This window comes from Megalobrama amblycephala, linkage group LG17 (genome assembly GCF_018812025.1).
Source record: "Megalobrama amblycephala isolate DHTTF-2021 linkage group LG17, ASM1881202v1, whole genome shotgun sequence".
Lineage (NCBI taxonomy): Eukaryota > Metazoa > Chordata > Actinopteri > Cypriniformes > Xenocyprididae > Megalobrama > Megalobrama amblycephala.
In genome coordinates, this window is record NC_063060.1 from 19,826,866 (window position 1) to 19,846,957 (window position 20,092).

The following is a 20,092-nucleotide window of genomic DNA, read 5'->3' on the forward strand; positions in this document are numbered from 1 at the left end:
CCACAGTTAAATATACTGCTGGATCTTTAATGTTGTGGGCCTATTTTTTTGCTGGAGGTCCTGGACATCTTGTTCAGATACATGGTATCATGGATTCTATCAAACACCCCCACTTTTCAATTCTTTTCCTTTAATGAAAGGTTAGATTTTTGCTAATTTTATGAATTAAAGATCAAAAGGATAAACAAGGAAGATTTTTACAGTCATCTATGATCATATTTATCAAGGGTACCAATAATTCTGACCACAACTGTGTATATATGTATGTACAGGGCTGGGTATCATTCAAAATTTTTCGATACCGAGACGATACCAATACCTTGACTTCGATACCGATTCCTGAACGATACCTTTTTCGATACCATTTTTATCAAATCTGTTTTAACAAGATTACATTACCTCAAAAAATCTTTGGTTTTATATTTTAAGTTTGTTGACTTTTTTTTACAGACTCAAAGACTCATCTCCTGAGCCTCTGCACAAAGGAATAAAAAAAGCACAAATTAAAATTAACACAAATTAGTGCAAATAGCATTTTAATAAACTTCAGTTTTCAATGCAAAATTCAGTATGTGAGGCTCACTGAAGATCTTTTTTAATTACTCAGCAATTGTTTTTGTTGCTCTTCTTCAAATATATAGAAAATTTTGTACATTTTAATGATAAATTCATCAATTTGGTGTACTTTGAGAGTTCAAAATAAAGAGCTCCAACCCATGTTCATTGTGCAACTTTAACAAAGACAAAGTCAACCGTCCGATGATATTCTCTGATTTATCAGATTATCTGCATTTTATCATCACATTACAATTATTAAAATTCTCAGTGTTAAGCATGATGATATGGTAACTCATCACACTGAAGTAGGCTGCTTATAAATTAACATCTATTTAAAATTAAAGTTCTTATTTGGCTTAATTTAATTTCCTTAGCCTAAAAACAGGCTTTACTCCCTTAAAACTGTTAATGTTTCCTTACATCATTGCTGGATTTAATTATATAATTTGTTAGTTAAGCTTGTGTATATTTTTAGTCAAAGCTGTTAAGTGAAGAGAAATACATTCAGTTCAAAGTGAAAGTAAGAGTGACGCACGTTCGTTGTGTCTTACCGTGAAATGACAGCTCCTTGTCTTTACTAAAATTAACACATTAATGATTCGTCTCTCATCCGCCCGCAATTAATTGGAATGTTTATTTTATTTTTTTATTACTTGGACCGACCCGCGGATTAACCACGGTATGGCAGTATCAGGAGGACATTGATACCCCTTTTCCACCAGAATTGTTCACATTCTGGAGCCAGAGCTTGTCACGAACCGGTCGCGTGTTTCCATAGACTTGAGGAACGAACACTGATGTAACGCTGCTCTGTGTTGTACCTGTCCATAACTTGTCTAAAAACATTGCGCGTCCCGCTGTTGCTGCAGACAGTGCGACACTTCGGTTTGCTGTTCACAGTATCTGTAGTGAACCGTCCTTTTCGAAGATAAACTGAAAGTGAAACCGCTGATCGCACATAGGGGCTCTCTCGCGTGCATAGTTTATATATTTAGATATAAATAACGTAGTGCAATGTTATTACTTGCTCAACGAGACGGCGAAAGCATTTCCCCGCCCCCTCTCCCCCGCTCCGTTCTGAGGTATCGAAATTTGGTACCCAATGACAAGACACTTTTCAATACTCGATAGTATCGAGGCAATTCGGTCGGTACCTAAAAAGTATTGAGTTCGGTACCCATCCCTATATATATATATATAGTACAGTCCAAAAGTTTGGAACCACTAAGATTTTTAATGTTTTTAAAAGAAGTTTCGTCTGCTCACCAAGGCTACATTTATTTAATTAAAAATGCAGTAAAAAACAGTAATATTGTGAAATATTATTACAATTTAAAATAACTGTGTACTATTTAAATATATTTGACAAAGTAATTTATTCCTGTGATGCAAAGCTGAATTTTCAGCATCGTTACTCCAGTCTTCAGTGTCACATGATCCTTCAGAAATCATTCTAATATGCTGATTTGCTGCTCAATAAACATTTATGATTATTTTCAATGTTGAAAACAGTTGTGTACTTTTTTTTTCAGGATTCCTTGATGAATAGAAAGTTCAAAAGAACAGCATTTATCTGAAATACAAAGCTTCTGTAGCATTATACACTACCGTTCAAAAGTTTGGGGTCAGTAAGAATTTTTATTTTTATTTTTTTGAAAAGAAATTAAAGAAATGAATACTTTTATTCAGCAAGGATGCATTAAATCAATCAAAAGTGGCAATAAAGACATTTATAATGTTACAAAAGATTAGATTTCAGATAAACACTGTTCTTTTGCACTTTCTATTCATCAAATAATCCTGAAAAAAAATATTGTACACAAATATTTTGTACAATTGTATACATTAAATGTTTCTTGAGCAGCAGATCAGCATTAGAATGATTTCTGAAGGATCATGTGACACTGAAGACTGGAGTAATGATGCTGAAAATTCAGCTTTGCCATCACAGGAATAAATTACTTTGTGAAATATATTCAAATAGAAAACAGTTATTTTAAATTGTAATAATATTTCACAATATTACTGTTTTTTACTGTATTTTTAATTAAATAAATTTAGCCTTGGGGAGCAGACGAAACTTCTTTTAAAAACATTACAAATCTTAGTGGTTCCAAACTTTTGGACTGGACTGTATATATATATATATATATATATATATATATATATATATATATATATATATATATATATATATATATATATATATATATATATATATATATATATATACACACATATATATACACACACACACACAGTATATATACATATATATACACACACACCCACCCACCATGGCAAGCGTAGTTGAGCAAAAAATGCCATGTAAACACACAGATGCAACACACTGTTGTTCAGACTAACAAACAACAACAACAACAGTAGAACACAGTCTTGTTCATTTCACATGCTCATTGACCAAATACCTGTTTGTGCAAGACAGGGAAAGGAAAATTTAGGGCACCCACAACCACACTAATCGGAGTACCACACATCACATCACATTTCATCCACATGTGGGTTACTGTAACATCTTACAGACACACTGACACACTTACCAGAAGTGTGAGTGCCTACTTAGTGGTTAGTGTTTATCCACCTTTGCGCATGCAATTCTTACTGTACAGATAATAAGCTGAAATAAGCTAAAATGTGTAAGGGACATTAACAAATTAAAATACTAATAATAAATATTCAGCAAATAAATAACAGCAGCAAAACTGTTATCAGTTATCTAGATAGTCTGTAATACCTCGTCCTCATCGCAATCGCTGAACAGACGCTGGTATCCTGCCAAGTCCCCCATGTTAAGGTCAAACGAAGAGTCCAGCTGCTTTGCTTGTCCGCAATCCAGTTCAAATCGACATGGATGTGGCCTGATCCTCTCCACACAGGTGACACCACTGATTTTTGCTCATAACAGGCTGCTGCTCCTGGTTCCCTGATATCTGGTCAGTGTGTATTTGTTTGATGCCACACTACCAGTTAGAGGAGTCAGTCCATCACATCCATAAGCATTTCCCAACTCTATTGTGTACAAAGCAGATCGCACATTCTCTCTCACCGAGCTGTTTTTCAATTGAGCTCCTTCATCTGAAACGCTCCATCCCTCCCTCTTTTCCTTTCCCAAACAGCTGTGTGCGATGAGAGTTTTTTTTGATGGAGTCCTGATGCCATGGGTTAATCCCTTGTTATTGTTGTCATGTTTTCTCCTCCAATTTCTCCCTCCTTTTCTTTCCCCTCCTTCTTTAAGCCCTGGCTGCCGGTCTCCACTGCTGCAGTGAGTGGTCGCCCCCGACAACAGTGGCTACCTCATCAAGTGCACTCACCAGTGAGCAGTGGGCTTAAGGCTCTCATCCAATCAGAACGCACACAGGCACTGCTTGATGAAGAGGCTTTAATCCAGCAGGCGAGTGTGTTCGAGAGAGAGAGTAATAGACGGCGAGGGAGAGACAAAAATCAGGGCCATCTGGGAGCCCATAGTCCATGCATTAGATGGATGAATGAATAGGGAGGTGAAGGGTAGTCCGTTTGCTTCCTCCTGTCTCCTAATCTCTCCACACTCTCTCTGAGCAGGCTTAATGTGTGGCCAATCTGCTGTTTTTCAGCCCACCCAACCAGCGGTCTTCGCTCATCTGACCCTGTGAGGCAAAGTCTTAACTAGGATACCAAAACAGCTGCTGTGTCAGCTTACAGCGCTCCTTATTAATGCAGATTTCCCCAGAACATCTGGAGACTGGAGTTAGCATAATGTACATCCAGGTAAATTTTTTCTGTCTAGGGCATTTCGACTAGGTACCCTGTGTGATGTTTTCCTCATTACAGAATTGTCAGTGCCACATGAACCCTGCAGTCTCAGTGCTGTAAGCTATGAGAGAAACATTTTCCACCGAGGTGTGAACAATACAGTACACTCTGTTCCTCTGACAGCCAACACAGACAAACAGACAAGCCACCTCTCTATTTCTCTCCGTTTCTCTCTCAGCCATCAAGAAGTTTTCATATGTAAATACTTGGATTTTGCCTTCCCAAGGAAAGCTCATTTGAAACCACCCCAACTATCTGTTCAACAACTGGCCTACAGGATGCCAGTAAGTGCTCTTAAAAATCATACTCCTTCCCACGATTCTTCAGTGCAGTTCTTTTTCGACCCATCTCAGGGGTATAAAACAGTTGTTCGCTAAGGGAAGGCTGAGACCGTTTGCTGGCCTGTGACTACCCTGCCCATTATTGGTCCTATCTACATGCTAAACTACATGAAATACTAAAACAGTGTTGCTTTGGGTAGTAAGTAGGAATGCATGATTTACATCATGCAAATCATGCAAAAAGCCTCTCTCTTTCTCAATAATTACTTGTCTTGATACTAGGGATGCACAGATACCAGTATCGGTATAGGGCCCAATACTGTGCTTGTGTACTCATACTCATTAAAATGCTCCGATACCAACAAAAGGATACCACACAGCATGTACAGTACAGTGCTTGTGACAAAGAAACAGAGAGGAGAATAGATATATCACAGAAGGATGTCTAGGAAGTAAATTTATCGAATTAATAGAATGTTAAACAGATTAACTATTTATGACTATATAGCTGCTGTGTGCGAGCTGATAAGCAAAACGCAGAGTGGATTGAGCGTGCAGCGGCACAGATGCGTGAGCTTGTGGAGCGCACATTCATTTTTCACAGACATCGCTGGAAAGTTTGTAGTTCGGTTGGATATAGCAATAGCATAGAAAGTAAAATTAATAAAAAATTAAAACTAGCTAAATCGTATGTGCAAGTAAAAATATGAACCGTTACATGATTTATGTATAACGTTACAGGAAGGCGGTAGAGTAATTACATGATGTTTTCAAGACAATTTCTGTGCGCAAACATCTGAAGTGTGCAAATTTTTCAATTTGTTTACACTCAAAAAAATGATTTTTGGATGGTATTCACTTTATTTAAACAATTGTGATTTAACACAATTGTATCATGGTTTCTAGTTCAAATGTGATTGCTTCATGTTAAATTGACTTGAAACTGTTACTCTTTGACTTGATGTTTTCATTTTGAAATAACATGAAATAACAGAAAATGGGGAGACTTGTTTAATGTTCTATTATGTTGGTATTTAAAAGTTTGTTATGTTAGTGTTTGGGGGGTTAACATTGTGGTAAAGTGTGGAGCTTGTGATTGGGTTGAGGACCTGCTAACAAAAATTCAAATTGCTTTAATAATAAAAGTCACCACTATGGTAGTGGTCGGGGTAAAACCAGTATCACTTTTGGAATGTCAACACCAAACATTGTACGTGTAAAGAAAAGTTATACTTAGTTTATGTAAGTCACGGGACTAAACAGGAAGCATTATTTCAATGGCAATTTAAATGAAAACCATTTATTTAAGTTAAAGGTGCTACAGAGGATCTTTTCGTCGACTGAGAAACCAAAGACTGTTACTGAGTTTTTTAAAATGAGCGCATGCGTAAGAACAACCCCCCTCTTCACAGCTCATTTTGAGGGAACGACTCCCAAAACTCGTGCACGAGTATTGGAACACGAGTGTTTACCACCGGCATTCGCTGTGTCGTGTTAGTGGTTTCATTATGTCGGACTCACCGCAGGTAACTCATAATCTGCAGTTGTTATTCCTGTCTCCTGACAAAAACACTGCATGCGGCGCCTGTGGAGTGTGGAAAGTTACTGGAGTGCGCAGCCGTGCACGTCTCTTACAAGGAACGTCATGGCAGTGATTGACAAGCCAGAGGGCCAATCCGTGCACGTCTCTCACAAGGAACGTAATGGCAGTGATTGCCAAGCCAGAGGACCGATCATCGCGTAAACGATTGGCTGAAGTTAAGGCCCTATCTCATGCACAGATGATGTATATTAATGTTATTTCTTTCAGTGGACCTAATGAATAGTCTTATCAGTTAGTATAGACAGTTTCAAGTAATATTGCAAAAATGTATAAAACAAAACATCCTCTGTAGCACCTTTAAACTAAAACCATTCATTCAAATTAAATGAACACCATTGATTCTAGTTAGTTGTACACGGTTGATTCTATTTGGTTTTACTTGTTTCAATCACGTGGAACCACTGTCCATGATTGAATCATGTTCAGCCAAAGAACTATTTTTGGAGATGTGAGCTTTATCACATGGTTATGGTTATTACTGTCTATCAAATTTAATCATGAATTTAAATATGGTTGTCAATACAGAAACTTTGCAATGTGTAGTTAGCAGTATGAAAAATATATAGGGGTGAATTCAGGTTTATTAGCACACTTTCCCAGTCATCTCAATAGCAAAATGTGTCCCAATCACCATGAATTCACCCTCTTATATACAGAAAGTGAGCAAAGAATTATCTGTATTGACTAGACTTATTCAACCATTTAGTGTTATATATTTCAATTAAAATATTTGTACAACAAAACTTGTGTATCTTTAACTACACATGCATTCATGTAAACATCTTGTCAGCAAGTCTAATTTACTAACCGCTAATGGAGTCAACGAGTAATTCATTACAATAACTAATTAAATGCTGATTTTTGGCATTTTTTAATTCATCGGCATTGGCCGATTGTGCTGCAAATTAGGCCGATTAATAGGTAGACGTGATTGCCATTACACTGGCATACAGTCTTGCGCGCGAGCCTTTCAAAGTAGCCTATACAACTTTGGCCGTGGGCGCGGAAAAACGCGTTTGGCGGGTGCGCACTAGTGGCCTGCTGTTTTCAAGCACTCAAGTCACTCACACATGCCGTTTTACACACGGACGGGGTGTGCGAGCCTTCAACCAGCTGTACTTTAGGCTACAGGTAGGCACGGGTACCAAAACCTGGTAATGAGCCCAGCAGCTAAATTATTATACTAGCCTGCGTTAGATAAGCTCTGACGTGATCAATTCTGTTTCTGTACGTTACTGGAGAATTTCTCTCCCTCTGAGGCTGCCTGTGAGATGGAGCAACTCACACTCTGTAGCTGCGCCTCATTCACACACAGCTTCGGCTAACGATAGCTGGGGAAAACAGACCGTTTCAAAAGCGCAATGATGTTGTAGTCTACTAGAATTGATGCTGACCATTCTTATCATAAGTGTGACAAGTCATTTGCATGTGAAAGTAGAAACACGTTCAATTCAGACGAAACCTCTGGCGTTATGATAACTTCTGGTGTAGGAAGCTTCGGAGCGTTATGATTCTTCTGTGTCGAATCATGATTCGGATCGCGTCAAACCGCCAAACTGCTGAAATCACGTGACTCTGGCGCTCTGAACCGCTGATTCGACACGCTGATTCATAAAGCTCCAAAGCTTCCTGAAGCAGTGTTTTGAAATTGGCCATCACTATATAAGTCATTATTTTGTTTTTTTGGTGCACTAAAAATATTCTCGTCACTTTATAATATTAATATTGAACCACTGTACTCAAATAAAGTGATTTAAATATGTTTTTAGTACCTTTATGGATCTTGAGTGGAAATGTCATTGCTCCCTATGCAGGCCTCACGGAGCCATCGGATTTCAACAAAAATAGGGATGCACCGATCCGCCTTTTTCGCTTCCGATACCTGGGATTAAGTATCGGCCGATACCGATCCGATATTCAAGTTATAAGAAAAGTGCTAAATGACCTAATAAACTGTATGCCTCACTTAGGGCTGTGACGGTCGGCATGACAACCGCACCACCGCGGTCGTGTAGTGTAACCGGCGGTAGTGTGGCATTTATATAATATATAATTTCAAAGGTCGCGTTAACCGAAAATTTTCCGTCATTGATGGAATTTTTTTTTAGCAGTGACGGAAAAAATCTGCAGCCTGTCCGTCATTTTGACAGATTACTGAGGCTGATGTTGCTTGTAACTGTAATTCCCACCCCTGTCCAGTAGGTGGTGAGTGTGCTCCAGTGTGGCCGCAAGAGGGCGAGTTCAGTCTCCAGAACAAAATGAAAACGATGCGTTTGATTACACACACCCAGTTTGTCCATTTTACTTTACAACACTGATTGAACTGACGTGATACAGATTTCGGTAAACTACTGCAACTTTCAACATTTTTTGATATTCATTCATGTTTATTTCCTTCTGTAAAGTAGTAAAGAGGAAGAGATGATCGCGTTCACTCACGATCCTCAAAAAGTGTTGAGATGAGATGAAAAATAAAAACTGAAAAGTGACGCAGACTTTTGTTTAACTTTTTTTCATAATACTTTCTTTTAATAATATAAATAAATGCATAGCCTAGGCCTATTTGTTTATCATATAAGTGAATAAATATGAAATCAGAAGCTATTAAATGTCTTATAATTAAAATATAAAAATTAAACTGATGCAGCAACATATGATAGATAGGACAGAACAAAAAATGCTATTAACAATCTTTCATTGTGCAAAAGTATTATAATATGAACGGCTCCATACAGAGCGGCACAAAGCGCTTATGCGCATCCCGTGTGCAGAATGATGCGCTTGAAGCATCATGGAGTCACAGCGCGCAGCGGCAGCGCTCCGCAGTGAAAAGTTCAAAGCACAAACTAGTGAAGATATATTGATGCGTACTGTATTACCGGTATCTTGATTAAGTATGATAATAGAAACATTGATTCATCTCGGAGAGTTTCATTGTGTTGACTGTCGTAACCGAACGCGACACGCATACTGAATGCTGAATGGAGAATGACTGACAGCCGCAGCGGAGGGAGGCATTTACATGAACTTTAATTTAACGACTTAAATATTTATCTGTACTTCAAATTAAACTATGGAATGGCTTCAGAACACTTGGAATATAGTGCACAGAAACTTTATGGTGCTTTTTAATGTTTTTGTGCCTTTTGTGGAGCTTAACAATAACACAGATTAGTACACGCACAGTATCGGATTTGGATCGGTCCCGTCCGGCCGATATCCGATCCGGCAAAAATGGCAGTATCGGAGCCGATACCGATCTGAATATCGGATCGGTGCATCCCTAAACAAAAATATTTTAATTTGCATCCCGAAGATTAACAAAGGTCTTACGGGTGTGGAACAGCATGAGGATGAGTAATAAATGACAGAATTTTCATTTTTGGGTGAACTAACCCTTTAACCCTTTCGCACGCAAGTTTAAAATATTCTGTCTGAGCCCCCAGCGTGAGTTTAAGGTGACCGTTATTTAGAACGTATCACTTTGTTTCCATGGTGACGCGTCATTGCTTGTCACGTGAACAAACCACAGCGCTGTATGACTGATGATCTGCTTTTATTACATTTTTCCTTTTTTATTCAAAATATTCATAAATGTGTTAACTATAGGATGAAATATCTGATATTCCGATTGTCAAATATGTGCAAGTGGATGTGTTTTGCTGTTTAACCCTCTGGAGTCTGAGGCTGATTTGGGGCCTGGAGAAGTTTTGACATGCCCTGACATTTGTGCTTTTTTCAGTTGTTCATAAACATATTAATGGAAAAAGTGTCATTACACTGTATTCAGCACAAACTAGGCTACAATAATATGTGAGGAACATGTATGTACATGTTTGTGTTTTTGAAGGAATAACATTTATGCGTGGTTATTGAAAAAACAAAAAAACTTAAGTCACTGAAATAAGGCCAAAAAAAGTATAGTAAATCTGTGTTTACAATACTTTAGGGTATTGGAGGTTGTAGACTAGAGTTTTTGCTTCAAAATTATGTAAAACTTATGCTGCCTACTCTTTCATATAAAACAATATACTGATTTAGTTTTTGTAAGACACTTTTTGCCAAGAAACACAGTATGCGTGGAGGCGTGAATTGCATAGTAATGAATAGAATTGCATAGTAATGAGCTGAAATGACTTGCATATTAATGAGGCATTTCAGTCAGGTAGGCTGTGAAAAAACCTTCTGTGATGTCTCAAGCTCATCATGATATATGAAACATACAGAAAAATATTACTACAATATAAAATAATGGTTTTATATTATACTATAATAATAATATATTTATATTATAAAATATAATGTATTTCTGTGATGCAAAGAGTCTGAATATAGGCTTTTAGTTTAAAAGCATGCACATTTGGAGAAATATTGGATTCTCATATGCTTATGTCAATTTTCTATACAAAGGAGTTATATTTATTTAATATTCATTGTCATTACTATGAGCGCTGGTGTTTTCAATTCATACTTGAAGTCGGAGGGCGCTCTCTGTGCATTTTTAGTCCACAAATTCATCTAAAAGAAGAAGAGGCTGTTCCATGAATGGAGTTTCCAATTCATACTGCAGCCGGAGGGCGCTAAAGAAACAAAAACTCATCTAAAATTCATCTATAGAAGAAAAGAAAACAGGAACTAACTGCATGTCTTCTAGAGCTCGCTAACCATGACTTTTACATCCAGATAAACACTTTTCAAGACAATAAATACACGATTGAGACGATGAATGCATGTATTGCCTCTGAATTTGCGTCTGAATAGCGCTGGCTCCGTGGGCGTGGCCGCATTAGCGGATAATGAGCTGAATCACGGACTTCTGACATGGCTCTCTTTTCATACAGATTACATAAACACAGAAGGTTTGTTTTCGATTTGACTTACATGATTTAAAACCTGACATCTAAACATTTTTTTAGACATAAGTGTAATTTTTCTGTGATTAGTATTCACTAAGTTACAGTTCATTTTCTGAGAACTATCAGATTGGACTTCGTTCAGAGGGAGAGGAGAAATCACGCATCATGTTAGTTTTCTTTATTTTACAAAAAGCACAACATTTAGTTTTTACTCTGAGTGTATATAAATAAAAGAAGATATTCTTTAGTTTCAATTGATATATTACTTATGTCTCTATGACAAAAAAATGACAGTATTTTAAGTCTGTTTTGCTGCAATGTGAAAAAAAACCTGCAAAACGCGCCGGCGCGTTTTCAGACCTCAGAGAGTTAAACACCTTTATAGCGATCGCGTTAGTTGAGCTGCATGCACGATGGACGCCGCCATTTTAGTTTGTGCTGCACAGAGAATCGGATCTTTTGAATTTACAACATGTGAATTCATCCACTTCACCCGAAATACATGAAAGTGAGTCGGTGAACTAGGGAAGAATAGAGTAAGCTTTAAAGTTACTTACACAATGTGTATCTGATATGAATAAAAGTGTCGTCTAATTATAACGGAAAGGGTTGTTATTTCCACTTCTATAGACATTGTGTATTTTACAAAATCTAAATATATTATTTTATTAGTACTCATGTATTTAAATGTCTGAAACCTAAAAATAAACCTTATGTGGTTGAAAACACTGCATATGTGTGATATGAAAAGCGCGCAAGCATATTTTAGCGCCAGCCAAAGCGTGCAAGCATATTTGAATTTGGCATTTGATCACGTGATGCGCTGAACGTTCTAATCACACCAAGACAGCCAAGACTGATCACATCGGTGTGATCGTATGCGTCAAATGGTTAAAGAACCGTCTGTATTAGTGCCAGGTCACTTTTCTCATCTGTCGCTTTCGGTGTTTCTAAGCTTTGTTTGCATCAGGACTCACTCTCTCTGAGCAGATGGCTGAAGCATCAACAGCAATGTCATTAAATCCCACTTCACTCACATACCCTCCTCCCCCACCCACTGTTAGGGGATATTCTCCTGCTGCCGGGCCATAACCGCACACGTCAATATGACACACAGACTAGCGTTCACCCCTACACTGCCTTCATTCATAGACAAAATCACCACCACACAAGCCCAGTACTAGGTTTCACTTTGAATCAACAGGCTGGGTGTAAATTAACTGATTTAGAGTAGGACATGGCCTTACAGAACAAACCATTTTTAATGACATGATCAAAGTCACAATTATTTAACAAAAAAACCTAGTTACACAGCTCTTTGCTCAACACCACATGAACTCGTCACCCGATACCAAGATAGTAGCTGCTGAAATAAAGGGAAAAGATGAAAGAAAGTTGAGAGCGATGAGAAAGAGAGAAAGTGGGTGTATGTTACCATCCATCACCATGGTGCTTCTAAGCATTCTCTCAGATCAAGCTTTAAAACAAGGCTATATGATATTCCACATGATCACTCACACAGGTATGGAAAATGGATTTAGAGCCTATAGTCTGACCTGCATGCTAAACAGGTACTGTTATAGATACGTAAAGACTAATACAACAGCCACACACACATGAAATCTGATTTCCAGAGGCTGCATGTTACAATGGAGATTCATTTTCTACATATATATATATATATATATATATATATATATATATATATATATATATATATATATATATATATATATATATATATATATATATATATATATATATATATATATTATTTATTTATTTATTTATTTATTTTATTTTTTATTTTTTTTTTTACCTGTAAGGCCAATAAATAAAAATATTCTATATTATAGAATCACCCATTTTCTTCTGGCAAAAATCAAACTGCAGCCTCAAAACCATCTTAGGCTCAAAATCAAATAATGCTTTCAGATCATACAGCCAGTCAAAATATAAACACTACAGATTGTTCATTAGACGCTACATCCAAAAAAAAAAAAAAAAAAAAAAAAAAAAAAAAAAAAGTGGATTTACAGCACAGCTTTTTAACGAGGCAGCAACAAATGATAGGACAGAACAAAAAAGGCTATTAACAATCTTTCATTGCGCAGAAGTATTATAATATGAAAGGCTCTAATACAGAGAGGCAAAGTGCTTATGCACATCCCGTACGCAGAATGAAGCACCATGGAGTCACAGTGCGCAGCGCTCCACTTTAAAAAGTTCAAGGCACAAAGGGAAAAGATATTGACGCATGGTGTATTATATATTTAAGCAATAGTTTGAGCCTTTTCTTTTAACAGTTTTAAATTTCAAATCACTGTGCGTGTGAAGAACAATTCATGGTGCTCTGTACTCGTGTTGTGATCTGACAGACACCTGGAAGAAAGATGACATGATTTAGAACGCAAAATCATAGACCTTTTTTTATGTAAAACCATAGACCTTTATCTACAGATCAAATATAATAATAGAAACATTGAATCTTCTTGGAGAGAGTTTTATCATTTTGACTGTCATAACCGAATGTGACATGATGTTTGAATGCTGAATGGAAAATGACTGACAGCCGCAGCGGAGAGAGGCATTTACGTGAACTTGAATTTGGGGGGGGGGGGGGGGGGTCAAAGACTGCAGATTGTGTACTGTAAAATGATTGCAGCCGCAAATCAAATAGCCACGCTACCGTCTCAGTCTCAGAAATCAGAGCTTTGTCAAGAGTACTGTCAACTAAAATACTACATTTGATATGTATATTTATGCTTTTAAAACTTGTATGATATAGTAGACTGATAAGTTTAAATTCTATGAATGAAATGTCTTTTCGTCTTTTCTACTAAATGTTTCGCTGTACGATATGATCTTGTCGTTTCAACCAATAAATAGCTCAGTGGTTACATGCAGTGTGGGTCTTACAAAGTGGTCTTGGCTTATGATAGCAAGTATACATCTCGAAAAGCGATGGATATAAACACGCAATTGAGAAAAAAAGTCAAAATTGCCAGATTGTTTATATCTGATCATTTTTATCTTGTGATTATATCACGCATTTGTGATAAAAAAAAAAAAGACGGAATTGTGAGAAAGTCACAATTATCTTTTACATTTTTTTTATACCATGATGTAAGCTTCCATAGTTCCCATATTTGTCTGCAACAAATAAAAATGGAACCTACTACGTGAATGAAAGTCAAGTACAAAAAATTGCTTCCAGAATGCTTCTGGTATCCAATTAAACTGACGGTGTTACAACTAACCCCATGTTACAACATTCCTGGTCTCTAAAACCACATAAGCAAGATTTCTGTTATATTGTTGTACTAATCTAAGCATGGCTGTGATTAGCTTAATTTTTTCCCCCCTCAAACCAGTTATGCACAAAGCCCGCCCCGCAGCTGATTTCATTGGTCAAATCAAAACTGTTAAGAAAAGTACAGACTTCAGAAAAATCATGGATGGATCTAATTGCGATAAACAGTAAAGGATGTGCTACCAATGTTATACTAAGGTTAAGGTTAGTGGTTAGTATGTTTTTCAGTGACTGACAAATTAAAGTCCCTGTGAATCGGAAGTTGCAAACGACTTTTCTCCAGTGTTGTGACGTATTTCCAAGTGAAATGGAATATTGAATAGAGGGAAGGCTTTTACCTTAGTGCTCCTCCTTTCCATCTCTCACTCATAGCAGACTTATGGTTGGAGAGGAGTGGTTTAAGCGTTTTCAACCCGAGCTGTCAAACTGACGTCATCAGAGAAGGAACGCCATTCCAGACCAGAGGTAACTTTTCAGATTTTGATTAAAGATTACCACGACAAACAATTTTTTTCTGTGTATTAACTTGCACGGATTAATTGTTCAACACAAGACTAGTAATATGCACTAACAAAGTAAAAAGGGTCAATTTTGATTTCATGACGACTTTAAATGACCAATGAAATCTTTAGAATCGGTTGCAGTGCAAGGTTTGTACTTAACTGGTTTTTAATTTTTGTTTTGGATTTGGACTATACTGTGACGCTCTCTATTGCTGCATTTTATTTGATAAGTCATGCAATGTTGTAATTAAATGTAATGATTTAATTTGATTGAAGATATGGTTAAAATGTCAATTATTTTGAATAGACAATTTTAATGATAAAGTTTTATTAATATTAATAACAGAATTCAGAAAAACAGAAATTCAGAAACAAAACAAAAAAACATAGGAACCTAAAGTATATATCATAAAAACAACCAAAGTGAAAATATAAAATAGACTAGACTAGAAATACAGTATATTAATAAATTCACTGCAAGTAATAAAAGTATGCATAAGTATGATAAAATAGGTCATCAAGGTATAAAATCCATTCTTAAAATAAATGACTTAAAAACAAAACAAAAAAAAAAATTTAGCAAACCATGATAGCCCTAACACGGCCCCATTATCCTTACTTCCTAGAAAGATTTACAGTTACCTTCAGCCACAGACAGGAGTGCATGGGATAGGAATCCAGGATAAACGCACACATTGTGAGTGTGTATGCAGGATGACTAATCTCTGCTTTTGTGGCATCTTTCTAGAAAGCCTCGTGCAGCCATGTAAGCCAGACTGGCATCAAGGCAGCGTGGGTGTGTATATTTAACAGGTGTGGTTTAAGAGGGTATGCGAGGCGAGAGGATTACTGATCTCTGGTGAAGAGTGGAGGGGACAGGGTGACCCAGGTGTATCCTGGGGTCAAACAAATCCACTGAGCCTGGAATGATGGCATCCAGCTGCATCACGCTTGAGGGCAGTGAGACAGTCAGAGTGACTGACAGACTATAAGCAATGTGCTATAAATGACAGACAAACAAGAAGTGATCTGTCCAGGGTTACTACTGCAAATGAGCTTTATGGACTTAATATGAAACCAACAGCAGCAAAGCACCAAATCATGTGTAAGATACATAAAAAAATCATAGTTCATTCTATTGCCAGTGTTTAGTTGCACTCCAGAGCCCTTCAACACCCCTTTTTTCCCTGACCTGAGAAAGCTTGACAGCCCTAACATTAGTGAATGACAGGAATGAAAAACCTGCAAAGCATGCCTCATGTCAACCGGGCTACACACTAACTGCGCACAGCACATAAGCAGACTCACTCTCAAAATTCAGTTGTGAGATTGAAAAATTAAGGGAGTCACTTCTTTATTAACCAAACTACTAAAGAACTACTAAGTATTTTTAGCACAACAAATAGTGGATAATGGATGACTGCTGTACAGGAGGCAGCAAAGAAAAATGAAACAAGTCTAAAACAAGTAAAAAGAAGCCCAGAGCTGAGAAGAGTTTATTCAAAGAGATTGGAAGACTATTTTTTTGTTTTTTCCAGAAAAAAAAATCTTCTCACAAATGTTAAGCTGTAAAAGGTCTTTAAGAAAATCTATACATCTTACATGTGATTTGGTGCTTTGTTACTATGTTATATAAAACATTTGTACATTTATAATGTGGCCAATTCCATCCAAAAATATAAATATGTTATATTATGGTATAGTATAAATATGTGCTGTGTTTCACACTTGAAAACACACACACACACACACACACACACACACACACACACACACACACACACACACACACACAGGCCCTCACACCTGTGAAACACACAGAATCACAGCTAAGCCTGTCCTAAAGTTGGGTGTCAACCAGACACTGCTGATCACTGGAGACCGTCATTCTAAAAATAGATCCTTAGTAAGACAGAGGTTGTTGCACTAAAATCTCAGTTCAGGGTTTGTAAACCTCTGGGAGTTTGTGAGTTGACGAAAACCTAATAATTATTTAAATTGAATGAAATACTAAAATGAACAAATGGGGCAGCACAACAAACAAAAACAAAACAAAAAAAACAACAACATATTTCGTATCAAATTGTGAAATGAAAGTGAATAATTTAAGCAGGGCTTGATGTTTCGTTTTCCTCCATGCCCCACCCCCCATTAAGTCAGCTGCCTTCGTAATAATCCTCTGATATGTGCAACTGAAAATCGCCGCGCAGCATAAATGAAAAATCTATTGGGCAGTACCTTTGCATTTCTTCTTGTTTTCTTCTATACAAAAAGTTGCATTGTATATGCAACAAGCGTGCTTCGGCCTGGAACGTTAAGCGCAATGTGAGTGCGGGCCAGCGGGGGAGTGGGGTCAATCGCTCGGGCTCGGTTCAAGGCAACCGTGCCTAGTGTGAGTACACCCTAAGGCAGATGTAAATGTATGTTCATTAACAAAAACAGTTAACATCTGTAAAAATTAACACAACCTAATTTTTACAGGGTAAAATTTGGTCTTCCATAGATTTTTGGATCATGTTAACCACAGGTAAAATGACGCACATGCATTGAACCTCAATACCATGGTAAAAAGTAACATTAGTATAATACAAATGCACAAAAACTGCTATACCCTATTAACAAAAATACTGTAACAATTATATTCCATAACTCTAATACATTTATTGTCTACATTAATAATATAATACATTTCAATATGAATTTCCCACATTTCTGCCACAATACCATGGTTTCAGTTAGGGGTGACCCTAAATAGTTAAAGATTCGATGCTTCGATAGGAGGAGCCTAATTCAACTACCCATATCACAGTCGAATCTTCGCAGAGATGTTATGCGACGAGGATCATGCCACTTTGGCTATATGGGGGTGCTCAATGTCTGATTTTACATAAAACTACCGGTTTTCTCCCAATAAGTTAATATACAGCCTATTATAATAATGCTGTAAATAAAACTGTGAAAAGAAAGAAGCTTTTAATAAACATTTTGTGCGTGAATAAATCCAACCACCCTTGTGACAGATTTAAGTTTAATTTTCCATGATCCTATTTAAACCTTTAACAGTCTACGAAAACCTAAAGTGTGGAATCGGATACACTTTGAAATGGTAAAAGATTATCCAAAAACAGTATTTAGTTGCCACTTATAGTACACTTGAACCCAAAGTGTGCTACAAGTGGTAACTAAATACATTTTTTAAATACAGAGGTAGTTTATTAAAAGCACATTTTAGTTCATATTTTATGGTGTCTCAAAATATCACAGTTGAGTACACTTAGATGTTCTTAAGATTATCTTAAGAAGTACTAAAGAAGATTTTTTAGTATATTAAGTACAAAATTTGTGCACAAAAATAGAGCACTTTAAGTACATTATAGAAAAGTACTTTTCATTTTTTCACCTGGGAAAGTATACTCCTTTGGCCATGAGTGCGGAAAGACACATCCGCTGCGTGCGCACCATCTAGTGGACTGGAGTATTGTGTGAGTAAAAGTTTCAGTGACATTACTACATTAAACTACTATATACACAGTATAATGTTGATTATAATGTATAACAATGCAATTGGGGAATATTTGTGGGTCCTGATTAAAAAAAAAAAAAAAAAAAGTAAAAAATAATAATAATAACAATAACAATAACAACAACAACAATAACAACAATAACAACAACAATAACAATAACAACAACAACAACAACAATAACAATAACAATAACAATAACAATAACAATAACAACAATAACAATAACAATAATAATAATAATAATAATAATAATAATAATAATAATAATCCTCTCCTTTACTTTTGGCTTGAAATATTGTGATCATTATCGTATCGTATTGTGAGTTCATTATCGCGATTTGTATCGAATCATGACATGACTGCATCATTACACCCCTAGTTATGTAATATGACAGTCCCAATAATAGTTATTATTGTCATGCACTGCTGTAGGAGCTGCATGCGCTGAAGCTAAAGATGATCACCGGCAAGCATCTGAGAAGCAGTCAAGCATCAGAAGTGGACAATAACATGTAAGTGTATTTGTTTCTTTTCTGGTTTGATTTTAGCAGTTGTCTCTACTAGGAAACATTGTTTTGTTTACTGTGTTTACTGTGTTTACTGTGGGTACAGTGGCATAACTTTGTTTTAAAAGGTGGGTTGGACAGGAATGTGTTGGGGGGGGGGGGGGGGTATTGTTATTGTATCATTACAATAATTAATGCACAAAATTTATTGACATAGACCTCATGTTTAATATTATAGTTTTGTCCTTACATCTACTACTAATAGTTTGATCGGCATCTAATATTACAATGTCCTGATGGACGAGGAGTAGAATTTTTGTTCAGTGTGCCAGAGGTTCTGGGTTCTAATCTGCCCTCGTGTTATTTTATTTTTTTCCTCATTAAAACCAAAGATGTTCATCAGTGATTGTAAATCAAGAGCGGGGACACATTTATGTGCATTTTGTTTGTGATTTCACTGGAACAAATAGAGTCTCCGGCCGCAACAGCAATAGATAGAAGCGCTCGTCCATGTGAAGACTGCAGTGTGCACGAGCGCAAAGAGAAAACTGTTGCGCAATGAGCACTCAACATGATTAAAAAAAACAAACAAAAAAAACACATCCTATCATCTAACACAAATGAACAAATTGCTAATCAACTAGAGCAACACCTTATAACCAACACCTTTGAAGAGATGGCGCCAACTCCTGCGAGGACTTCAGAAGACGCTATCAGCTGGATTAACATGCACATTCCCAAATTTCTATATATCCTAATTATTGTTAATATGCAATTCATTTTTCCAGGAGCTCATTGCTTCTACCTGCAGTTAACACTCTGAGGTCTAAAAACGCGCCGGCGCGTTTTGCAGGTTTTTTTTCACATTGCAGCAAAACAGACTTAAAATACTCCGTCATTTTTTGTCATAGAAACATAAGTAATACATCAATTGAAACTATAGAATATCTCCTTTTATTTGTATACACTCAGAGTAAAAACAAAATGTTGTGCTTTTTGTAAAATAAAGAAAACTAACATGATGCGTGATCTCTCATCTCCCTCTGAACGAAGTCCAATCTGATAGTTCTCAGAAAATGAAGTGTAACTTAGTGAATACTAATCACAAAAAATTCATACTTATGTCTAACAAAACGTT

The 20,092-nt window shown here is 36.6% G+C and overlaps 1 protein-coding gene across 2 annotated transcripts in view; it reads right to left on the reverse strand.

Annotated features, from left to right (window-relative positions):
• The window catches only part of tnk2b (tyrosine kinase, non-receptor, 2b), a 98,306-nt gene that overhangs the window by 65,257 nt on the left and 12,957 nt on the right, over window positions 1-20,092 (reverse strand). The window contains exon 1 of one of the 2 annotated variants that reach the window (XM_048164552.1): window positions 3,314-3,691. The exons of the other annotated variant lie outside the window; for it this stretch is intronic. Within the exon in view, the coding sequence (XP_048020509.1) occupies window positions 3,314-3,367 (54 nt within the window). The 5' untranslated portion in view covers window positions 3,368-3,691. Of the gene's footprint in view, window positions 1-3,313; window positions 3,692-20,092 lie in introns of those variants that run through there. 2 annotated transcript variants of the gene reach the window in all.